Below are 24846 nucleotides of genomic sequence, written 5' to 3' on the forward strand. Positions count from 1 at the left end.
AGCCGATTTCGGGCTCTTCCCCCCGCGGGGGTCCCGACCCCCACGGGGGCGCGTGGGCCGTCGCGCAGTCTCTCCTGGGAGCGACAGGGAGAGCCGGGCCGGCGCGGGGGGGGCGTACAGAGACGGCGGCCGAAGGGCGGTGGGAAGCACGTTTGATGGCGAGCTCCCGCCGGTGACACTTCCCGCACCGGCAGCGCAGCGGGCTGCCGCCAAGCGGCGGCGCCCGGGTCGAGGTTTTCGGACAGGAGAAATGCCCGGGAGATGCCCGGGAAATTCGTTTTTGAAGCGTCTTCTCAAGCTGCCTGCCTCACCTGTGCAACCAGCCAGAGACGCAAGCAGAGCTCTCCATTCACACAGGCGTTTTCTTAACAACTTTCCTGTTTACATCCCAATTGATATTTTAACCAGAAGTGTCAACATGCACTACATAAAACATCATTGAAAAACACATTTATTTTTTTCCTCATTATATACAGATACTGCTTGCTGCTGGATGTACAATACAAAGCTGCAGTTTGTTTTAAATCTGTTTCATCTTCGAAAGTGTTTTGTTGCAACTGTCTGCGTACAAATCAACTGACTAAAAACTGCCCCACCACAGTATTTATTAAAATATAAATCAATTGGCCTACACCTGTGATTTTAAAACCTGCCCTTACAGCACAGGGGGCGGGGGGGAAGCCTGAACCCTTCTTTGGAGGATTATTGCCAGATATGGGCTCGTTAAACAAATTAAAATAGACAACGCTTACTGCCGTCATCTTCCTGTCACAGTAGCCAGGAAAAACACCGCACATGTGTGTTGGGTAACACACAAAAAGCTGCTGAATGCATGTTAAGATGCAAGTTTGCACTTGCCTGTGAAGTATCCAGGTACGAGATGATCTTCACTGCCATGATCATCTAATGTGGTCCCAGCCACCTTCATTTGTTTCCAGTCCTGTTGCTAGCAGCTGAAGTAGGAAATTGGCATTTGCTCAGAGAAAGTTGTGGCAAGCATGAAGGCTTTTCAATTGTGTTAAGCTAACTTGATTTGAAAAGAAAGGATCACCCCCCCGCACACACACACACCTTTTCATCTACCTATCATGATGGGGCTAATGCTCGGTTTGGTGAAACGCTGTCAGCTCCAGCAGAATCACCTCAAATATGAGTGGCACATGTAAATATTAACTGAGGCTTTTAGTTTGAGAATGGTTTTCAGAACCAGAAGATCACCCTGCTTATAGGCTGAGCGTAATTGTAGCACTGTTATTCAAGTGACCTGAGCCTTTTGCAGGAGGCAAGGTGAGAAAACCACTGCCAAAGGCATAGATTGGAAGAGAACAGGATCAAGCTTTGAGAACTCTGCTGGTTCTGCAGCGCTATCACGAGAAATGAGGGACTGCAATTTGTGCAGCCAATGTTCACGACTCTATGTAAAAGCAAGGCAACTTTCAGAGACTTTCTGACCACAGTTTTTCAAGTCAGTCCTGTACTGCAGATAGTGTTTTAACACAGCACCAGAGGAAGAGAATGGAATGCAAACTTGTTTAAGTTACAAAAGAAACTATGCAGTTTGTATAAACAGTCTGGTCACGAGAGAAGCAGAATTACTCAAGGACATTTCAAACTGCATTGCTGGTGAATCTGATCTGATCATGTAATTCCTACAACACTCTATCCTCAAATTCCACTAACATCAAGTCCGGTCTTTATAATGATACTCAGGTACTCATCCTAAATACCAGAACAAGAAAACAATATGACAAAATAAGACTGCTGTGATACATGGAATGATGAAAGATGTACTCATTCTTGCTAAACACTGAATTGATTTGCCAAATTCCAAGGAAAATATTTAAGGGCTTCAGACAAGAAGAAAAGGGGGCACAGGAAGACTGTAAACAGATGTAAGGATAGCTACCTCTGAAGATGTATGTTATTACCCTGTTGACAGGTTTAGAGATTTGTTTTCTTCGCAGTATTAAGACCCCAACACGCATAATTCTTTCTTAAACACACTCTCTTTCCAGTCAAGAAGTCTGAATCTACAGTTTGTTTCAGCGACTTGCCAAGTCCCAGACTACTGTCACAGTTTGGCATTCTAAACCTGGACTGCTTCCTTGGGTAATACACAAAGGTATAGTCAGCTACAGTACACCTGCAGCTGTGTTATGGTATTATGAAAAAAAATCAAGTAAATGACAGAATAACACATCTTGAAGAGGTGAAGTTTAGCTGAGTGCTAGCATGCTCAGTGATTAATTACTTTAAGCTTCAAACTATTGCATTTGCAGTTATTCATACAAAAAGTACAAAAAGTTATTTTACAGAGTGGTTTTTTGATTCTGAGTCTTCCCAGAAAAGTGTCTGCAATTTTTTCCCCTCCCAATTTCTCCCTGTTAACCTCTGGATTTCTCTCCTTAAAAAAATAATTTGATATAAATTTAAAATGGTAACATCTGTTTGCTCTGATGCATTAAAATTAAGTTTAGAAATCAGATTTGTATGCCAAGACATAATATAAAAAAAGGATTTTCCTATTATCTAACAAAGTGTGCAAAAAACATGACTTCATGTTTTTTACTCCCCATAATAAATGTGTAATTTTTTCATTCACAGAGTCTTCAAGATATGTTTGAAAGACAGAAAAATATTTTTCAGTTGATTATGTTTGCATTCCAATATAAACTATTTCCATTTCCCACTGCTAACATGAAATTATAATCATGATGTTCCATACTTAAGAGAAAGTATGGAATATATCCGTGTTCATCCACAAGTTGCAAGACTTCTGTTTAATAAACACCAAGTACAGTATTTAAGATTTCCATTATTTTCACATATACATCAAATATTCCAGTCCCTCTTATTTCCTTTATAAAAGCATCTTGATCCAATTTTAATAAAGATAGTATGCTTAAAAAAATTCAAATATATAGTACATTTGTTTCTGTACATGTATGTGCAAGATTTCCTGACAAAAATATCAATGTGGAATCCTACAGGTTCACCATTTACAACTGCTTTGGTGAACACAACTTTGTATCACATGATGTAAGTACCATCTTTGTAGTATTTCATGGATTCTAGTTGCTGAGTCATTGCAAGGACATCCTGAAATCCTGTACTGAGTCCAGACATGTGTTGAAAATAAGCTTCCTTCTCCACTTGGACAGTTAAATTGTTTACGCCAGCATCTTTCAGAATCGCTGTAATCTGAATAGAACAGTACAGTTAACATTAGTATTACACTTTATATGCATCTCACAGTAACTTGCAGTATTCTGGCTCTGAAATACTGTAGATTAAAAAAGTATCATCATAAAGAATTCAATTTTCTGGAAAACGAAGACTAGCTTCAGAGGATATGGCTTTGCAACTTCTGTGTAATGGGTAATTCTCAGTGTCTTGCATAAGGAAATATGTATCTTCTTAAAGAAAAGAAAAACCCAAGGCAGACGGATGTTAGCAATCCAGTTATAAACCCACAATTAGCAGCCAGATATCCCTACTGTTTACTGCCTGTTTTGCAGCATGAAATCCATCTCCTCCTCCTCTTCTCAGAGCAGATGTAGTACCACTTTCAACAGTGAGAAAAACACACCCCCACACTTTTTTTTTTGTTTTGTTTTGGCAGATGTTTTAGCAAACGACTCTTCATGCAACTAATTCCAAGCTAGCAGGCAAGGGAAAGTACAGCATTAGAGACCAGCTCTGAGACATTAACTAACAGCTACAAAAATAGTCACAAACGGCAGCTTCAAACTTCAGTCTATGACTGAAAAATAGCTACCAAGTAAGAAATCAAGATACTAGAGTCTAAAAACCTTGCACCTTACCTGCTGGACAATTCTCTGTTCCATCACATCCGATACCACTTGCACATGTATTGTACCAGCCACAACACTTGCAGAGTGACACCAGAAATGAGGATCTCTGTAGGATATAACTCCCTCTATCTTTTGAATCTGCAAAGAAATTACATTACGAACAATTAATTTAAGAACACGTTTTAAACTTGTGTACGTACATGGATATTGGTGGCAAATATTTCACAGGGGAAACAAAGCTGTATAGCAAAGCAGCTTTCCAGCTAAGCCGTATTCAGCAATATGTAGTACTGAAAGGTCACCTTGCTACTACTGTCAAAGACTAGAAGCTAAAAGTCAAACTAAATGAAAAATCCAGCAGCGTGCAATGCTAAATAGGATGAGAAAAAAATAATTTAGTGTACAGATCACAATATCAATGGACAGACCAGCTGGAAAGCTAGGTGGGCATTTAACCATTTCTAGGGCATCTGTTACTTCACTATCCAGGATAAGCAGCTATTTAGTTATTATAGCTGGACTTAATTCAGAGACGTAATATCTTCCCATAATCTATCATTTTTTTAAATTGATCTTTATACGGGGTCTGGCTGGGATGGATTGAACTTTTTTCACAGCAGTCGGCAAGGTGTTGTGTTTTGAATTTGTGCCTAAAACAGTTTTGATAACACAACAATGTTTTGGCTATTGCTGAACAGTGGATGGGCACCATCAAGGCCTTCTCTTTTTTGCACTCTGCCCTCGGCCCAGCAAGTAGGCTGGGGGTGGGCAAGAAGTGGGGGGGGAGCACAGCTGGGACAGCCCACGCAAGTTGGCCAGGGGAAAACTGCATGCCATATAACATCATGCTCAGCAATAAAAACTGGGGTAGAGGAAGCAGGGGTTTTTTTGGCTTCCAAGGTGGCTGTTGCTTTGAGACTGTCTGGGCATCAGTCTGCTTGTAGGAGGTGGTGTACTGCTCCCCCCCCCCCCTTCAACTGTTAAACTGCCTTTATATTATTCCCAGATTTTTCTTGCTTTTGCTTTTCCTGTCCTCTCCCCTGTTCCACCGGCAGTCGTGGTGGTAAAGGGGGAAGTGAGCAAGTGGCTGTGTGGATGCCTGGGTGCTGGCTGCAGTCAACCTACAGCAAGCATGTTGTTTTACTGTGATGTATTTTTTCAAATGCTTTTCCTATTTTCTTTTAATGAATTGCTCTTTGTTTTCAAAAAGTACTTTCTTTTTCCTCAGTCTCCCAGAATTGCTGTCTTCCCTCATCAAAAAGTGAAACTCCACTCTGCACCTCACTTTCCTTTCACTACCCAAGTCTCTCCCAGCCACTTTCCATTTATTCTTTTCTTTCTCAGGCAGACTAGAACACATCTCCCCCTCTACTAATTGACAGAACACTATTAGGATAGTCTTCCTTGCCGCCTCTAGTTGATGGCATCCTCAAAGAACATGTAACTAGTTCTTTGACAGAGAGGAGTTCTCCACACTGAGGTCTGCACTATGATTCTGGGCAGGAACTTCAAATGAGCCAACAGTGAAGACTAAGTACAGCCTCAAAATAAATACCATACTGCAGCAGACAGGAAGAAAATGGACTAGAATGAAAAAGTAATTGGAAAAAACAGCTTTACTTTTGCCATCTCATCTACTGTGACCCAGCATGCCCTTCGTGATATGGACAAGTAAGAAAACCTGCAATTACAGGCTCAAGATATAATCCTGTAGCCTGAACTATACACATAAAAAGGCTGCACGCTTTTGGGAATTGCTATGTTACTTTCTTAGTACTAAGTACCTTTCCCGCACTGTTACCATACTTGTCTGAAATCATGAGCTACCTATAAAAGCAAAAACCAGTACAAGTTCTTTTAGTTGCAAAACAACTTTAATCAGTAGAACTCCTAATCCTGTCATGTCTGCAAAATAGATTTAAAAAAACTTGAGACATGAAGTTGTCTAAGACAATGGAAGTTGTCAGACTGAACTACTTGAGTTTAATAATTATTAAAAACAGTTATAGCTTTGTCGGTTTGTATATGAAAACATTTAGAATTGTAGTTCTGACCTTTTCTAAAGCAGCATGCAGATCTTTCTCCTGTTCTGGAGGTATCCTCAACAAAAGCACTTGACAGGCATCTTTCAATAGTGGGATAACACTAAGAAAAATCAATGTAGCAATAAAAAGAGAGCAGAGTGGATCAGCTATGAGCCACCCAAATTGCTGAATAAATATTGTGGATACGATAACACCAACACTGCCAAGAGTGTCTGCTAACACATGCAGAAACACACCTGAAAACAAAATAAATTGAGTGATTAAGTTGAACAATTTTGCTTAAAATGTACACATATGTTCAATAGTGGAAACACAGTAGGGTTTATTAAATATAATAAACACACCTCAAGCTAAACAGATGCAACTATCTGCCTAATCTGGTGCAAAATTAAAACATTTAGCTTTTCTAATGTTGAATTACAAATCAATGTAAAAAACCATTTTTACTCTACAGTGCAGTGACTGAGGCAGGCATTTGCAGATTAAACCAAACGTGAATAGTCTTTAAATTCTTAGTGGGGTTTGTACTATATAGCATAATCATTTAACTCTGTATAGAGGGACTCATTGATCCTTAACAGAGGATAAAAAGATTAGTGTAAATGCATTGGCCTGCTAATGTGGACAGATATTAATGTATCATTTGTTTTTTGTATGCCAACTCTGCTCCAATTTTATAAGAAGATTGTCTATCTGCTACTGCTAGGAATTTTATACTTTATACTGCTTTAATGGTGGGTAGCATTCTCAATGTACACTCAATGGGCATAGAAAAATAATCTCTAACCATTTGTAAGATTAGTGCTAGTTAAGTGTCAGGATTTGAAAGAATATCGAAATAGCTAAGAGTATGGGCAGACTTGACAAAAATGCCAGACAACAGAATAGCCAATTGAATTAGGATGTAAAATAACCAATGAAATAGGAGACTATTCACTAAAATGCTTATGCTCTGACAAGCTTACACAAAAAACTCATTCCTGTATAGACTTTTTTAATAAGCCAGGCAGTTGGTAAATAACTACTTTCTAACTACTAGGGAAAAAATTCTAAGTAGCAGCTATGCTGAAATTTTATATATATTGCTCTTCTCGGTTAGCTTCTGATTTAGATTTGAAAAAGAAAGTTTCATCTTTACCACCTTATCTTCTGAATCACAAATACAAGCATATTCTAGATTGCTGGTCTGCATTTGTTCTTCTGCTTCTTATCCCCTCCCCCAGTGTTTTTTACAACCAGCTGTCACATAATACCTAGAAGCATGGTAATATCTTTATAGATAAGAGACCTTGTACTTTCATTTCCAGATGGAACTTAGAAATAAAGACTTTAAGCTTATTCAATAAGGTTTACAATGACTGTTTATTAATGTTAGTGAAGACTGTAGATTAATGCTTTTTATTGGTCCTTAGGTATTACCCACATCTAAGCAAGCCATGCAAAGAAACATTTCAAGTTATGTTTCTTCAAGTTAAACTCATTAATGAAGAAACAGTTTGAGAAATTCATATATACCCCATTAAATGGCTGTCAGATCACTTCTGGAGAGAGATTTTAAGAACGATGCATAGTATTGTGTCTGATTCTGAACATCTTCAAAGTCTGCTGGAAATCACATATATCATTTACGATTCAACAGTCTGTACTTGCCTCTCATGTTGGTATTCATGCCTCCTCCAGAAGACCCGTGGGAATGTCCATGGCTGTGCCCATGCTCACTGTGGGAATGGCCGTGCCCATGGCTGTGGCTGTGCCCGTGGTGAGAATGGCTGTGATCGTGTGAGTGACAACCTCCCCGAGAAGCCCCATGGGAGTGTGCGTGGCTAAAGGCACAGATACCAACAAGGTTTACGATCAGCCCTCCAACAGAGACAGGCTGCGAGAGGAAGAAAAGTCTTTAACTTCACTACATCTTCCCAGATGTTCACGTTTATTTTCTAGAACATAGTAATCAGAAACACTGTGCACCTAATTAAGGAAAACTGTGGAAGCATTAACATCAACAGAAGGATTATACTAATATGGATTCTTCATTATATTCCTTTCAGTATACAAGCTGGTTTCAAAGGAACTTTCTTCCTCTCTCAAAAAAATCCAGTTCTCCCCAACCTTCCTAAAAAACCCGCCCAAGAACCACCACCAAAATGCAAAACCTAGTATCCACAAATCAGGACAAGATAGCAAATTTAGTTTTAAGAAGGGGTGATTGATTTTATTTACTTTCAAAAACAGATAACGTGGTTTGAATATAAGCTTTGCTTTGCTTTCATTGGAAAAAAAACCCCCAAACTGTATATTGTACCTAGCACATGCACACTCATCTAAAATTGTACTTAAGACAGCAACTACTGCTTTATTGGTCAAGTTGTGCTTTTTATCTGTCTGCCTATTTTTCTACTCTTCTTTTGAAAAACTAGCAAAGCGTAAGAGTAATTCCAGCCAATAAAGGAGTTAAGCAAGTCCTACTCGGGGGTTATTAGACCTTTCCTTGGCTATGCAGACTGTGCTCATGTAGAGGGGGTAACCCCTCCCACCCCCAAGAAACAAAATCAGTAGTGAAAATGGAGCACATGTTGAACATTAAAAGGAAAAAAAAAAAAATCAGGCCTCCATTCCACCAATGCACATTTCTAACTGTGCCTACATAAAAATCTTTCTCTTTATTACTGAAGAGAGCAGGAGAGCACGAATTTGTGTGTGTGTGTGAGAGAGAAAACAAGTGAAGCTGGAAATGTGATAAATGAAGGCTTGGATTTGCAGAATTCCATAATAAAAAAATTTAGTTTGAAGAAAATGAACTATTGCATTTGAAAGAAAGGGATGGAAGCTTGAAAATTTAAGTGGGGAGCCCCTGAAGAGGCTGCGGAAGGTAGAGAGACACAGGTGTCGTTAAGATTAGCTATGCACAGCTTCATGATTGTTTATGCTATAGTAACACACTCGGCATAATGTTATGAATTCTGGTTGATTTTTGAAGGATCTCAGAGACTAATACAAAATCTTTTCTGTAATAATTGACGTTGGTATACATAACAGCAGAACCAAATTTAGTCTTTTACAGATTATTTCCTTAGTATCTTTTATCGTAGAAAGACCACCATCTAAAAAGATTAGAGCTGTAACATCTTAGAAAAAAATTCAATTTGTTATAATTAAACTATATTCAACCCTATATATTTTCATATTTTAAAACTAGATGTAGTTTGGATTTTAAAATTAGAATATGTTAAAAAGTCAAAGCACAGTTAAGATCTCTTGAGTATGCAACTTTAGTCTCCTTAACTTTTTTTTTTTTTAACGAAGATGAACATAAATGAACCATTAACTGCCAAACAACGTTCGAGCAGAATGACAAAACTTACAGTTAGCATATTTGTATCTATGTCTGGAGGATCCACCAGTCTGGCCACCGATTCCATGAAGACAAAGAAAGCAATTACCATCAGAAAAAGGCCATTAATAAATCCAGAGAGAATTTCTACACGTCCATACCTGAAAGCAAACATACATACTTTTGAGAGTGACGAACGGGTACTCTGGACAAATTTCAAAGTTATAACAAATAAAGTTATAATACATTTAATACAGCATTAAGATTGCTTTGATGTTTTTCCTCAATGCCACAAAATCATGCCTTAATTTCTGGGTTATTTATTTCTACCAAGAGGTAGCTAGTTTGCAATTGTCCAAACACCAACAGTATAAAGCTATAATAATGTATTTTTTTTTTATATATGCTGCACATTCAGGGCTTCAAACTGCTAAACTGCTATGCAATTTAACCATACAAATTTTATCAGCAGAATTGAAATCCTCATATAAACACTGACTTTCAACATATATTTTTGTTTGACATACATACATATATAGAGTGAGGCAATTTCTAAATGATATTCACAGTGATAAAGTTTTATTTGTGGAGATAAATGAAAATTATGTTTCAGACACTTTTTCGCAGGGGTAAGAGGGGAATAGCATGAACACAAATGGAACAGAAGAGACATAGCAAAAAACCCACAGAAGCATGCATCATTAAAACATCCCAAACATACCTTTATAGCAGGGCATTCTGAAAACGAGCAAGTAGAATAATTTTCAGAATGTCCTTAAAGAACCTAGTATACCTACCCATAGGAAAATATGCGAGTTGCTTTCCATCTTGTCATCAGAGCCGCAAAAAGCCCCATCACTAATGCAGAACAATCAAAAAGCATGTGGAATCCATCAGAAATAAGACCAAGGCTATTGGTCCATACTCCATAAAAAAGCTCCACAAAAGTGAAAGCCTAAAACAAGAGAGAGTTTGAATTTTTCCTCGAAGATTAACTTGTAATTGAATGTCTTGGTAGCTAGCACAGAAGCCTTTTCATAGGACACTTGATAGTTTTCAAAGGTATTGTTCAAAGAATTTCTAGACCACTTTCCCTCTCCTCCAATGAAACAAAAATGATACATTCCAAGTCTATGAAGAGACATTTTTGAACCCACCCTCCCAAAAGCCTTAGACCTAAGAAAAAGCCCTCTACAGGAGTAAATTTGTTTTCATTTAGAATTTTAAACTAACGTTGTGCAGACAAAATTTTAAGCATTTTGTCATTAAACAATGTAACAACTCTGATCTGACCTATTATTAGTGTAAAAGCAATGCTGTCTATACATCTGCTGTTCTGTAAAAATTTTCTTCACCAATTAGTTGACTGTTTAAATCTTAGGAATTAGTTTTGAGAAGGGTACACAAGGAAATATTCTTAATACATACATTTTCCCTGTACGATTTACTATTATTAATTGGTCTCCCTATAAACTTTCTCATCTTTCATATTCCATAATGGAATTCCTTAAAGTTATCATAGATACTTCAAGTTTCTCCCCCTATTTTCTTGGATAATTGCCAAAGAACGAAGAGAGATATTTGCAAATGAGGTTCTATCAATCTTGCTTACTGCATGATCTTTTCCTATTTGAGAAAGAGAGAAGCTAGAAATAAAACTAGCGTCTCCAAAATGACACTAACCAATCCCACACTGACTACTTTGTTGTCACCATCCTTGAAGACCTTATTAGTTTCAGCTTATCTGCTGATAACATTGAGATATCTCAATCTTAAACGTACCATCATACAAGTATTTACTTACTGGTGTAACAGTTACATATAGAACCAGTGCCGCACTGTGACAACAAATCAAAGTGACCTGCCACTTACTGTAAGATTAGCATAAGAATCTTCTATTTTAATATTCCATCTAATGAAACTACTCTATCAAAGGTCACTTTAAAAACTATCAATCATGAGAACCTTTTAAAGAATAACTCTTCTTACTGTACTATGATTGGGTATGTACTATGCACTACTGTGATTGGGTTTGGAAAAAAACCCCATGCACTTACCAGATTTAGGCACAAGAAATAGAAGATCTGCCTAGAATCATACTCCTCAAGGATTTGTTTCAGTGACTCCTTAATAAATCGGGGTAATGACTGAGAGCTCTGCTGTAATGCATCACCCATGAAGTTATAGAGAGGAGTGCCTTCAGGGGAATAGCCAATAAGGGTACCCTTCTGCCCTTTCCTGGAGGGGGAGGACAGGATATTGGCAGCTGCAAGGAAAGTATTGAAGTTTTTGTTGCTGTTTCTAAGCTTCACATTATTTTATAATGTGTTTTATCAGCAATCAAAGTTTACATGAAATTTGCAGGCAGCAAAGTGATTGTCAACTTCATCTGTAGGTTTATCGTTAGACTTCATTGCTATGTAAGATTAATCATCACTTCCACAACAGAAGAGATCTATTACATTCTTTTTTTTGTAGACAGACAGTAAAAGAGCATAAAGTTACAGGCCCTTTTTATTCAAAAGAATCCATAAAAGCTCATCCAAAAGAATTCTGCACACATCCATTTTCTGATTGGTTTCCCAGTCACACGGACAATAGATTTACTAAAAGATAAATAAGAATACGTACATAAAATGAAGAAGACAGCACTCACTACCACCCCTCCAGAAAGAACATGCTCTGTGCTTTCATGGTGTGGTGGCTTGTTCATAGCTCGAAGCTGGTCTGTTATTGGATGTGTCCAAAAATTGCCAAAAAGCAGTGCACTAATGAAAATAAGAAAGGATCCATATCGAGCACATGTGGAAGCTTCCATCTTGACAGCGCATATGGACTCCACGTAGAAATCCAGGATCACAACAAAAAAGATGACTGTTATGAAAGGCATGATGAGAGAAGACCAAGATTCTACTTTACTCTGCAACAAAAAAATACATTTCAAACAGGATTGTTCACCACTAGATGTGATTGTATATACAGCATTAAACCTAGTTCACTTTCATTACAAGTGTTTTCAGCAATCCATCAAAACATAAATACTTTTATACTTTCAATTTATCATATAAAACAACATTCCAGTTATAGAAAGACACATATAGCTAATATGCACTACAGTACCTTATTTTAAATACCTTCATGTGCTTAAAAGCAATGCCATATGCAACGCCATGTTTGCAATGGTCTACTCTCCCTAAGCATGCAGGCATAACGAACATGTCTTTAAATTACAATAATCTACTCCTCAGGAATAAGAGCGCCCTGTATTTATACAGTTTAATTTAATTATAGTCATTAATACTTGTGCAATGTTAGTATATGAATCCAGGATATAATATCTGAGCTAGAAAGATGAAATAAAGTTATCACACAAAAGAGGAAATTAAGGTATTACACAGATATATATCAAAATATAGAGGAAAAATGTCAAACAGAGCTTACTACAAAAATAAAGATGGCAACTTTGGTAATTTTAAAGGTATTTTAGAGGAAAGATTTGAATTGCACTTGATAAGCAGAAGTATTACATAAAATGATTTATTTTTGCACTTGCTATCTTACCTCTGTTGTCAGAGAGAGGACAATGACCCATGGGCACAACAGAAGGACAGAAACAAGATGAGACAAAGCTTGAAGACGCTTGGCTCCACCTACATCTACAGATAGTTTTCGGGAAGCCATGTGAAAACCAACTTTACAGCACAATGCCAGTACCAGAAGCAGTACTCCTCCCTGGAAACACAGAGGGATCCTGTTAGCACTTCTTAAGAGCCAAATACCTCACTCCAAACAAAGTGACGCTTACATGAAAAAAGATTAATATGCTTTCCTTAACTTACCAACAAAACCAAAGACAGGATATTTCCTGTAATTGTTACTCTAGTTAAAAACAGTAACATAGCATACATAGCATTATACTCTGCACTATTCACAACAGCCTAATATGACTTGAAGTTTAAAACTCTCAATAGTGTTAATTAGCATACAACAGCAGCGAATTGGTAGCGAACAGCATATGATGAAAAAGAAAAATCACACAAAACTTGGTTTCCCATCTTCCACTATTAAAAAAGTGTTGAAAGCATACGAAAACCCCAAAAGTGTCATATTACCTTGGCCTCTAAGCCTTTCATAACCTTTTCATTCACTTACCTTTAATCGCACCATACCATATTTCTTCACAATATTTTCTTTCAAAATTGTTCTACAAATGAATCACAAGATACACACACAGCATCTCATCTCCCTTAGATTACACTTGCTTTGTGCACAATTAACTAGTCTGTCTAACATTTGATTTATTTTTATACTAATACTTTCTCAGCTGTTCCATATATTTTTTTTTCCTGTTTTAGTCCTCAATGCAGCCACTTTAGCAACAAGACTAAGCTAACAGAACAACTCAATCAGCCAGGTCAATCCCATACAGTAAGATTTTGATACTCAGTTATTCATGCCACCAACTATAACGGGACTATACTACTGAGAAGTACCAGAATCTGTGTCTTCAAACACAAGTGTCTAATGTAAAGGAAAGACTGAGGAAAGATAAGGAAGCAGCAACAAAACACAGACCCCAAAAGTGAGCAAGAAACGGCTTGTATGCAAAGCATTAAGAACATCCAGAACACTGATGACAAAATACTTCATGATAATTTTAATGAGACTTTTTGGGTTACACATTACAGCAAAGTCCTTATCAGCTATACAAGTTGAATATTGTATGGTTTGGCTTGCTGTATTGAAGCTGCTCATCCTCAGTCAGGATGTAAAAATTATGGTGCAAGTTCAGTTCCAATATCGGGTGGGGATGTTGAACTTTTTGGTTTTGATTTAGGCTTGGATTAGCTCTGAGCTGGTGAAATTCTTACCTACAAAACTTAAATATTAACCTGCTAAAATACAAGTTATTTACCTTGTGATCTGCAACACCTAGGAAAGCAATGATTGTATACAGAACATGGGTAAGAGCACTGTCATGATGCCCCTCAGCTAAATAAAAAAAATTAAGGAAGAGTTTCATTTGATGTTTTTTTTTTTTAAAACCAAAGAACAGGTAGAGGTAGCAGAAGACCACAGAAAGCAGAAGTAAGCAAACTGAACTTTAAGGTTTGTCAGATCCTTAAAATTTAGGAAAGATGAAAACATTTCCACAGAAAATAAATAGTTAAAAATATTGGGGGAGAAAAAAAGAGTATTTTAAAATGTAAGCATATAGTCACTGTTAAAGACTGCACAGCAGTCATGACACAGGATTTCTGTTAATTTTGGCAACCAGACTTTGAAAAATATACTCAATAGCATTAAAAATTAGATCGGTTTTCACTAAAAGCACTAAAACAATGAAGTGTCTAAAACAGGATCTATATCTTTCCAGTTTCTAAATATTTAAACTTTAGAAAACAAAAAGTAATGGACAAGCACAATGCGGCAAATATTAAAACAATGATAGCTTTTGGGAAAACTACTAGAGGGCACTTTAACAATGAATTTACTCACTGAAAACTCAGTGGATTAACCGATACTATTCCTGAATATACCATTTGCATCAGTAATTCCATGTTTTCATCCTTCCTTGAGAAAGTTTACTTTCACCTTGTTCACTTTTACTGCCCATCCTTAGATGTACCACTTTCTGCCAGTACACTTCACTATGACGAGACGACCTGTTGAAAACTTACTTCAGCATCACTTCCAATTTACTCAGTGGCTTTGAAAGCATGTTAGCCAGCTTCCATTTGCAGCTTAAAGTCTACTGTTGGAGCTACTGCAGGCTACTTCACATCACTTTTCAGCCTAGCAGATGAACAGAGATTACCACATTTGCAAAAGCACAAAACAATCTTTAAGCCACTCTCCATGATATCTGAGAAGCCACGGTAGTCAGGTGAAGACCTCGGAGACTGAAAAAAGGGAAACATTGGACCCATTTTTAAAAAGGGTAGAAAGGAGGATCCTGGGAACTACCAGCCTGCCAGCCTCACCTCTGTGCCTGGGAAGACCATGGCACAGATCCTCGTAGAAGCTATGGCAAGGCACGTGGAGGACAGAGCGGTGATTCAAGGCAGCCAGCATGGCTTCACCAAGGGCAAGTCTTGCCTGACCAACCTAGTGGCCTTCTATAATGGAGTGACTACATCAGTGGACAAGGGAAGAGCAACACATGTCATCTACCTGGACTTCTGTAAGGCCTTTGACACGGTCGCCCCCAACATCCTTCTCTCTAAACTGGAGAGAGATGGATTTGATGGATGGACTGTTCAGTGGATAAGGAACTGGCTGGATCGTTGCATCCAGAGATTAGTGGTCAGTGGCTCAATGTCTGGATGGAGACCAGTGATGAGTAGTGTCCCTCAGGGGTCTGTACTGGGACCAGTATTGTTTAATATCTTCATCAATGACATAGTGGGATCGAGTGCACCCTCAGCAAATTTGCAGATGACACCAACCTGAGTGGTGCAGTTGACACACCTGAGGGATGGGATGCCATCCAGAGGGACCTGGACAAGCTTGAGAAGTGGGCCCATGTGAACCTCATGAAGTTCAACAAGGCCAAGTGCAAGGTCCTGCAGCTGGGTCAGGGCAACCCCTGGTATCAATACAGGCTGGGGGATGAAGGGATTGAGAGCAGCCCTGCAGAGGACTTGGGGGTACTGGTGGATGAAAAACTGGACATGAGCCAGCAATGTGTGCTCACAGCCCAGAAAGCCAACCGTATCCCAGGCTGCATCAAAAGAAGCATGGCCAGCAGGCTGAGGGAGGTGACTCTGCCCCTCTACTCCACTCTGGTGAAATCCCACCTGGAGTACTGCAGCCAGCTCTGGAGTCATCAGCACAGGAATGACATGGACCTGTTGGAGCAGGTCCAGAGGAGGGCCACAAAAATGGGATGGAACACCTCTCCTATGAGGAAAGGCTGAGAGAGTTGGGGTTGTTCAGCCTGGAGAAGAGAAGGCTCCAGGGAGACATTACTGCGGCCTTTCCACACTTAAAGGGCGCTTCTAAGAAAGATGGGGACAGACTTTTTACTAGGGCTTGTTGCGATAGCACAAGGGGTAATGGTTTTAAACTAAAACAGGGTAGATTCAGACTAGATATAAGGAAGACATTTTTTATGATGAGGGTGGTGAAACACTGGAACAGGTTGCCCAGAGAGGTGGTAGATGCCCCATCCCTGGAAACATTCAAGGTCAGGTTGGACGGGGCTCTGAGCAACCTGATCTAGTCGAAGATGTCCCTGCTCATTGCAGGGGGGTTGGACTAAATGACCTTTAAAGGTCCCTTCCAAACCAAACCATTCTATGATTCTGTGATTCTACGAATCTTTCTGGATATACAGAAAAGACTGCCAGCCAGGCTGTCAACCATTTACTGCACACATTCAGGCTGCAGCCATTATGTCTAGAATTTCTAAAAAAAAAGCAGAGCTGATCAAAAAAGCTTCTAGTAATCGTAAGTGGTCTGATATGTGCAAATGGGCACGGGGCCTTTAACTACAACTTAAAATCTATAGCTGTGTTCTAAGTTATCAAAGTAAGCAATGCCATTCATTCAGCTGTAAATATCAGTATTTAGATGTAAAAGTAAAATCTTATGCTATAATATTCTCGGAAGTTAAGATTCCTATCAAGAAAAATACAAGCATATTTAATTCAGTGCACTCAACTTCACATTCTCTCTGCTCCAGTAACGCACTTGCTCTTACACACAGCAAGAAAGGATACGATGTTCTGCTATTTTAGCCATGAGGTCATCATTATCAAAAAGTAGTAAGCAGATGACAGCTATGATGAAAAATGCAGCACCTCTTGTCTGTAAAAAACAAAAATAAAAAAACACCCCAAATATTTTTATAACGTGCTGTAACAGATTAATGTAAAAAAATCCAGGAAATCAGTCCCCTCCCCCCTGCCTTCCTGATCAATGTAAGCATATTTTAGTTCAGTAAGAAAAACATGAGGAAAAAAATTGTGACTGTGACAATATAATTTTATATTTATTCCAGTTTTCAGATTTACCAGGTAACTCAGGGCAAATCATGGCTCTAACAAGCTAGAAGCCTGTATCTTCTGAACTTCAAGTGTGATTGCTTCCTTCTTTATGGTGTGTTTCTGCCTGTCAGAATGCACAGCTACTTAAGCCTGATGATTTAATATTTTGTAGCATCAAGGAGCTATAAACAAGATCTAGTGGACAAACTGTAGAATTTTGTCTTAGGGGAGGTAAAGGCTAGAGCACTGTGCAAAGGCTCTGAAAAAGCAGAGCTCTGCAGTGCTTTTGTGGGGAAGGGACAGAGGTAGCTATGAAATCCCAGCTCGCAGAGTTTTCACCACCCTGACTTAAGACACTGCAATTTTGGTATTCATCATCTTGGCAAGACATTGAACTCTACAGCTAAAAAACACTATTACAATTCATCTTCTGAAGCCAAATACAGCTATCACATTCTTGTTCTGGAAAGTCAGCTGACTTCTCTTTGCCACAGTTCACTTCATAAAGCTGAAACATTCAAAGGACAGGGTTATTGTTCCCTTGTTTCCGCTGCCTTAGATACGCAGCTTAACTGCCAAGCGTGGCCCAGTAAGATACAGATTGACAAAGAACCTCTCTGAAGCTCTACATCTACCCTTTGGGTGGTTGGCTGGAGAAAAAATTTGTCTTCTAGATGAAGAGCTTCATGCTGGATGCCCTAAGCATCTCAATTTGAGGGGGACGGGCGTAGAGTGTCAGAGCAGACGACTGTGCTATTCACTCTAAGGCCAGCCTACGAGTGACTAGGGGACTCCAGCAGCAGTTATGAGACAAAGATTTCAAAACTCCCAGCCTGAGGCAGCACCAAAGCCAGACTTTCTCTTACACAGCAAGTACTCTAGCCTCAGATATATGACATCATAAGGTATCTTCCGCCAGCTATCACTGTTTTTGAATGAAAGTGGCCAAGACCGCTAGGTGCTGGGATAAGCTCATTCCATTTAGGGCTGATTAGGCACAGTCAGAGAACACCTTGCGAAATTGTGTGTAATGGGACTCAGACAAAGGATGTCTCAAGTATAGGTCTCTGATTAAGTGAAAGACTGGGCCCAAGTGTTCAGCACATATAGGCTCATGCAGACATTAAAGTACTTAGAGAACTTTTTGGCAGAAAAACCAAAGTATGTGAAAAGCTACAGACATTGAAGAGGCTAGGAAAGGATCTGGAGACTGTACTGATGGACTTCAGTGCCTAAAGGCCAGGACCACTACACGCACATATGTCCTTTTGTCAGCTTGAACCCAAAATCCCGTTACAAAGAATGCTGAAGTGCAAAACTCATTCTCAAGGTTCTTTTCCGCCTACAAACAGAAAAACTTCTCAGGTATCTGCCATGATCTCCAACAGCTTCACCCACTGTTTCTCTCTTAATGTCATATTTATCATTTCAAGTAGTAAGTCTTATAATTTCACCACTAATTAAACTAAAAAAAGCACAGTTTCTATGAACATAGGTCCGAAATACTGTTTGTTCCGGGTAAAGAAGTACTTGAATTTATAGCATTCAGTATTTTTTATGTTTGGTAAAATACATTTTTAAATACCTTTGCTGGTCCTCCACCTGAGCTTGTGAACAAGACACTAAGGAGTGATAGCACAACCACATCACTGTGCTCAAACAGCAACAATGTCCTACAAAAAAGTGAAATAAACACTTAGGTCCACTTACGTGAGTTTACCTCACAAGCTTCATATACATTATTTCAGCTAAAATTCAATGACACAGCAGTCAAAGATTTATCCTGTGATTTCAACAGCAAGTTTAAACAATTCAAAAGGATAAATGCAAATCTATTTGCCTTCACCAGGAACAGATCTAGGTGTGGACAGCTAGACATATTACAAAACAAAGAACTTCCTAACTCAAGGAACAGATTAAAATTATTAATTTATAGATTACTTTAAATGGTACTTTCTTCTAGTAACGTAACAAGATACTAACTTACTCAAGATGGAATTACTATTCCCATTACAATACCTCCTCTAAACCAAAGTTTCTGGCTCCCAGAAAAAAGAGGTCCTGTTCTGTTGTATTACATCCTGTTTATTGAGGTGTTGATGGTCTAGCAGTTTATGCAACCTCAGAACCTCTTAACTGCTGCAAGAAATTCTAACTCGCACGCTATCTCCTTCAGATAGCACAGGCTGACTACCAAGCTATACTGACAGCTTTCCAGAGCAGAACATGAAAGTAATAATCACTGTCAAGTTTACAAAATGCTTCTGCCATTCTCCACAGAGCAATACAACCTGCTACTGGTTCTGTTTGGGAAGACATCCAGAAAGGCACTACAGTATTAAGAAATCCTATTATTCTCAGGTATGCTTCCTCCTATGTAGAGGATAAAACTCGAACTTCATAAAATGTAGCATTTAAGGCTTTACTTTCCTCTCTCTAATGAAAGATGCTTTCTAATTGTGCTGGTTTTGGCTGGGATAGAGTTAATTTTCTTCATAGTAGCTGGTATGGGGCTACGTTTTGGATTTGTGCTGGAAACAGTGCTAATAATTCAGGGATGTTTTAGTTACTGCTGAGCAGTGCTTACACAGAGTCAAGGCCTTTTCTGCTTCTCACACCACCCCACCAGTGAGTAGGCTGCGGGTGCACAAGAAGTTGGGAGGAGACAGAGCCGGGACAGCTGACCCCAACTGACCAAAGGGATATTCCATACCATATGACGTCATGCTCAGCATATAAAGCTGGGGGAAGATGAAGGAAGGGGAGGGCGTTCGGAGTGATGGCATTTGTCTTCCCAAGTAACCGTTATGTGTGATGGAGCCCTGCTTTCCTGGAGATGGCTGAACACCTGCCTGGTGATGGGAAGCAGTGAATGAATTCCTTGTTTTGCTTTGCTTGCGTGTGCGGCTTTTGCTTTATCTATTAAACTGTCTTTATCTCAACCCATGAGTTTTCTCACTTTTACCCTTCTGATTCTCTTCCCCATCCCACTGCGGGTGAGTGAGCGAGTGGCTGTGCAGTGCTTAGTTGCTGCCTGGGGTTAAACCACGACACTAATATATGAACCTTCATTTTTTTGAAGTTTAATGTTATTCTTTTATAGTTACTCAGTCAGTACTGCTAAGAACAGCACAAGTGATTTTACTTGGAGTATATGCACTAACGCTACCCAATTCCAACACAGCACAGGCATATGACCAGATAAAGCAGTGCCCTGCAACAAATGCAGAAATTGAGTCTAGCCACCTGGCACAGGAATACAAGCTGCTATCACTAGCTGTCAAGCCATGGACTTCAAACAGTTAAATAAACAATTGGGGTTACATTAATGAGACTACGGAAACAATGAAAACCACAGCTGGTACAACACTAAGTGATCTCGTTGTATCACTCAAATCAATAGTTTAAGCACTACCAAGAACTTCACTGGCATCTTGTCAAAGAATGAATGAAGAAAATTACAAGTTCTACAGAAAGTTATATGTAGCTTTTCCCAAGCACAACAGAGTTCACAGGAAAAAGCATAAAGATTCATTTAAAATTTCAAAAAATAAAGCAAGCGGCTGGCATCACGGGCTAACGGACACAAAACAAAAAAACAAAGGAGCAAGACAGGGAAAGATCACAAAAATTAGCTTAAAAAGAGAAAACATTCTTTACAGTAAATATATATTTACCTCAGTGGTCCACAAAGAGTAAGGCCAAAAAACCACAAGAGTGAAATGATACATCCCACAACAGCATGCTTAAAAATTTTGATCCACTACAAAAGAAAGGTATTTCATTATCATTTTCTCCACAGTTTCAAAATAAACACCCCATTGTTAGCATTCTTTTAGCACAGCAGCTGTAGAAATAGAGGGGAAAACATATGCTCTGTAAGTTCTGCAAAATCTAGAGTATGATTATCTTCTTAACTACTTTGCCAGGCAACTAAGGTTTGTTTGGACATATTATGAACCAGAATTACTTATTTCTTTTCTACCACAGTATAGATTCTATAGTATAGTCTGAGCTCTCTTTAACAAAAAGCCTGAAAAAAACGCTGAAAAAAAATTCAAGTCCATTCACCTGTCAAAGATGCTGTTTAGTTTGTAATCTATTGTATATATCTGATAAACATACATAGAACTAGATAAAACATCCAAGATAAAGAGACTAAGACCTTAAGTCTACGAATATTTATGCATGTGTTAAATTCTTTCTTCAGGAAGCAGGTTATAATTCAGCTATTCAATACGTTATTAACTGTAAATGCAAGTTTTTGAAGAAAAGTAATTCATTTTGGAAATACATGAAACAAGACAAAGTGTCTACGACAAACATCATATCTTCAAAATCCAGAATTTTAAAATTTTTAGCAATAGCGAAACCGTAAATGGACAGATTTTTCCAAACACAAATCAAAGATGCAATTTATTCCTGTTCACACTTTAAAATTCTGCCATACATGTCTAATCATGAAAGCAGTTGACATCTGGAACACTTCTGAGGCTATCCTTCAGATTCTCTCTACTTAGCACATACACTGATGACATTGTGCGCGGATCAAGTTTTTGCGCACACAATTACATAAAATCATGATGAATACGGAGCAGGTGAAGAAAATCTATTTCTTACAAAACAGCAGGTTCCAACCTGGCCCTACTCTGACACCTCAGGATATTGGGAACTCAACACAGGTCTGAAGAGCATAGACAAACCCCTCATCACAACGCACCACGCAAAAGCACTCTTTTGGCATGCGGGACATGACTGGAGCACTTCAACATTCTGGCAGTCCAGAAACTGCCCTACAAAACCGTCAAAGTCGGCTAAGTAGACTAAGCTCTTTTTGAAAATCCCATCCTCAAAACAGATGCTTGTATGGAGCCAAGGATCAATCTTTTCATGATACTCTCAAAAGGAGTTGACAAAAGCTAAAAACGCTGATTGTTTTTTACAGCGCACTAGACAAAAAGTTAGTTGCACACTTCTGCAAATTGCAACCACATCTTCCAAGTGGAGTAACCTTTGTTCCACTTTCATTTTTGACAAGAGCCATGTTGTCAAGAATATCTACAAAGATGTGAATCACTATTACATATGTCAACTCACCTGACGCTTGGTTACCACTTTTCCAGAAGAAAATGGTTTTTGAAACAAAACCATAAAAAATGCAGACCTGTTAAAAGAAGAAAGTTTTCTCTATTAGTGTATTAGCAGTCAGCTTTTTATTCAAACCAGCTCTAACTAGGTCTTGCGTATCAGGCTCAGTTGAAAAAACGGCTTCCTCTACATTTTTCATTAAAAGGCCACACTGACCACACTCACTGGCTTTATTTTCCCTGCTGCATTACATGTGTCAGATGTCATCACCTTTGTACTGGTAAGTGAACTTCAGTTCTGGTCAATTTTAAATGCAAGTTCTTCAGAGAATGGCTAATGAGAAGTCTCCCTGTGACTTACAAAAATCAAAATAACTGATCTCAGAAATTTTGAGGAGAAATACTACTATGTTTTTTATTAGCAAGATACATACACCCAAAGGCTTATTCACATACGGAATGCCGAACACACAGTCTTGTTAAAAATGGTCAGAAACAGCACGCAGCTTCAACCAGGATCAAGAGAAAGTGATGGGGAAAAAACACCACAGTGCCTGGGAACATGCAAGTGACAAGCCCAGAAACGTAAGCAAATTTGAAATAAAAGGAAAAAATTAGGTTCCAAATCTTCCAACTCTTGGTAAGTTTATTACAGAAATCCCTTTCCACGTCGTATCAGATAAACATGAAGCAGGATTGTGTCTGCAAAGGTTGTTTCTGTATACTTGCTATCAGTTTCTACACTTCAGTTCTCAATCAGGGAAAAGTAGCAGTTGAAGCTCACAAGAACTACAGGAATACTAATTACAAGGAAGAAAGCTTGTCTTCTACACCCTTCTTAAGAAAATTTGGACATGCTTGAGTTTCCTATGACCAGTACTGTCATAGCATGATCAGTTTTAAAGTAGCAAAAACACTGAAGTTTCTTGAGGGTAGAGAGGCCTTACAGAGAGACCTGCATAGACTAGAGCTGGACAATCACCAATCATATGAAATTTAACAGGAGCAAGTGCTGGATTCTACACCTGGGGCGGGGTAATCCTGGTTATTCGTACAAACTGGGGGATGAGAGGCTGGAGAGCAGTCCCGCAGAAAGACATCTGGGGGTTTGGGTTGATGGCAAGTTGAATAGGAGTCAACAGTGTGCCCTGGCAGCTGAAAGGGCCAACCGTGTCCTGGGGTGCATCAAGCACAGCATAGCTAGCCAGTCGAGGGAGGTGATTGTCCTGCACTCTACACTGCACTGGTGCGGCCCCACCTCGAGTACTCTGTGCAGTTTTTGGGCACCTCAATATAAGAAGGACATCAAATCGCTACAGTGTGTCCAGAGGAGGGTGACCAAGATGGTGAAAGGTCTTGAGGGCAAGGCTTGGAGTGGCTGAGGTCACTTGGGTTTGTTCAGCTTGGAGAAGAGAAGGCTGAGGGGTGACCTCATCACAGCCTACAACTTCCTCAAGGTGGGCAGCGGAGGGGGAGGTGCTGATCTCCTCTCTCTGGTGACCAGCCATAGGACACGAGGAAATGGAATGAAGCTGCGTCAAGGGAAGTTCAGATTGGACATCAGGAAAAGGTTCTTCACTGAGAGGGTGGCTGGTCCCTGGAACAGGCTCTCCAGGGAAGCGGTCACAGCACCAAGCCTGTCAGAGTTCAAGGAGTGTCTGGACGATGCTCTTAGTCATATGGTTTAGTTTTAGGTAGTCCTGCGAGGAGCAGGGAGTTGGACTCAATGATCCTTATGGGTCCCTTCCAACTTGAGATATTCTCTGATTCTGAAATTATAGTAAGCAGAGATATGAAAGAAAAACACTGCTATGAACAGTATTTCCTGGATCCACTTCTATGCCTTGTCCTCCTCGATTAATCTATAATAACATAATGCAAGGTATAAGCTTGACGCTGACAAAGAACACCATAGACAAACTGTGCCACAACAGCAGCGGACAAGGCTTCGCCCCCTGCACACTTACCCCAGCTGTACTATAAAGATAAACTGCACGAGGTGGACCGCTTTCAGAAGATCGTAGGATTCAAACAGCCCCACGGCTTTCAAACACTTAGTGAAGCACAGCAGCACGATGTATCGAGTCAGCCTGCAAAAGGAGAGGGCAGTTTGCACCCGCGACCACGCACACGTCGCCGCCGCCGAGGCTCCGCCGCCTTCCGGGCCCAGGCCCCGCCGCCGGTCCCTCGTCCTCCCCGGCGGCCCTGCGCCTCACGCGGAGAAGGCCGCCGGCTCCCGCCGCCCCCGGCAGGCCGAAGGGCGATGCCCGCTGCTGCCCAGAGGGAGGGACGGCAACGGGCAGCCCCCCTCGGCGGGGCTCGCCCGAGGGACCCTTCACCCAGCGGAGCGGCCGCTCCCCCCCGCCGCCGTTACCGGGCGCTGGGCACATCCACGGGCCCCAGCACGCCGCCACCGGCCAAGGCCTGCCCGCTGTACTTCTCCTCCATGCCGGGGCGGGGGAGCGGGCGCGGCCCTGCGAGGGAAGGGGTGCGAGCGCTCAGGCGCGGCGCGACCCGCCTCCCCCGCAGCGCGGGCACCTCATCCTCCGCGGCCGGCCGGCCGCCGCTGCGGGAGGG

The 24846-nt window shown here is 40.1% G+C and overlaps 1 protein-coding gene across 1 annotated transcript; it reads right to left on the reverse strand.

The window, feature by feature from the left end:
• Positions 1-2761: 2761 nt before the first annotated feature.
• On the reverse strand, positions 2762-24765 carry SLC30A5 (solute carrier family 30 member 5). Its single transcript, XM_050912894.1, has 16 exons — positions 24644-24765; positions 24237-24359; positions 22280-22346; positions 20860-20945; positions 18768-18855; positions 16916-17003; positions 14107-14183; positions 12753-12923; positions 11823-12111; positions 11249-11457; positions 9989-10146; positions 9223-9352; positions 7511-7736; positions 5870-6096; positions 3825-3953; positions 2762-3201 (listed from the first exon to the last, which is right to left on the reverse strand). Exons 1-16 carry the CDS (start codon positions 24715-24717, stop codon positions 3031-3033), a joined length of 2313 nt encoding a protein of 770 aa, XP_050768851.1. The 5' UTR covers positions 24718-24765; the 3' UTR covers positions 2762-3030.
• Between the last annotated feature and the right edge of the window lie 81 nt (positions 24766-24846).

The sequence above is a fragment of the Gymnogyps californianus genome, chromosome Z (assembly GCF_018139145.2).
Source record: "Gymnogyps californianus isolate 813 chromosome Z, ASM1813914v2, whole genome shotgun sequence".
NCBI lineage: Eukaryota > Metazoa > Chordata > Aves > Accipitriformes > Cathartidae > Gymnogyps > Gymnogyps californianus.

Bases quoted from the DNA above. Each gene is read 5' to 3' on its own strand.
- SLC30A5 (XM_050912894.1), bottom strand. From the start codon at position 24,717: ATGGAGGAGAAGTACAGCGGGCAGGCCTTGGCCGGTGGCGGCGTGCTG. The intron at 17,004-18,767 runs GTATTTAAAAAT...TGTTTTTTACAG, and splicing joins CAGGTGGAGGACCAGCAAAG to ACAAGAGGTGCTGCATTTTT. The intron at 12,924-14,106 runs GTAAATAACTTG...CTGTGTTTCCAG, and splicing joins TAGGTGTTGCAGATCACAAG to GGAGGAGTACTGCTTCTGGT.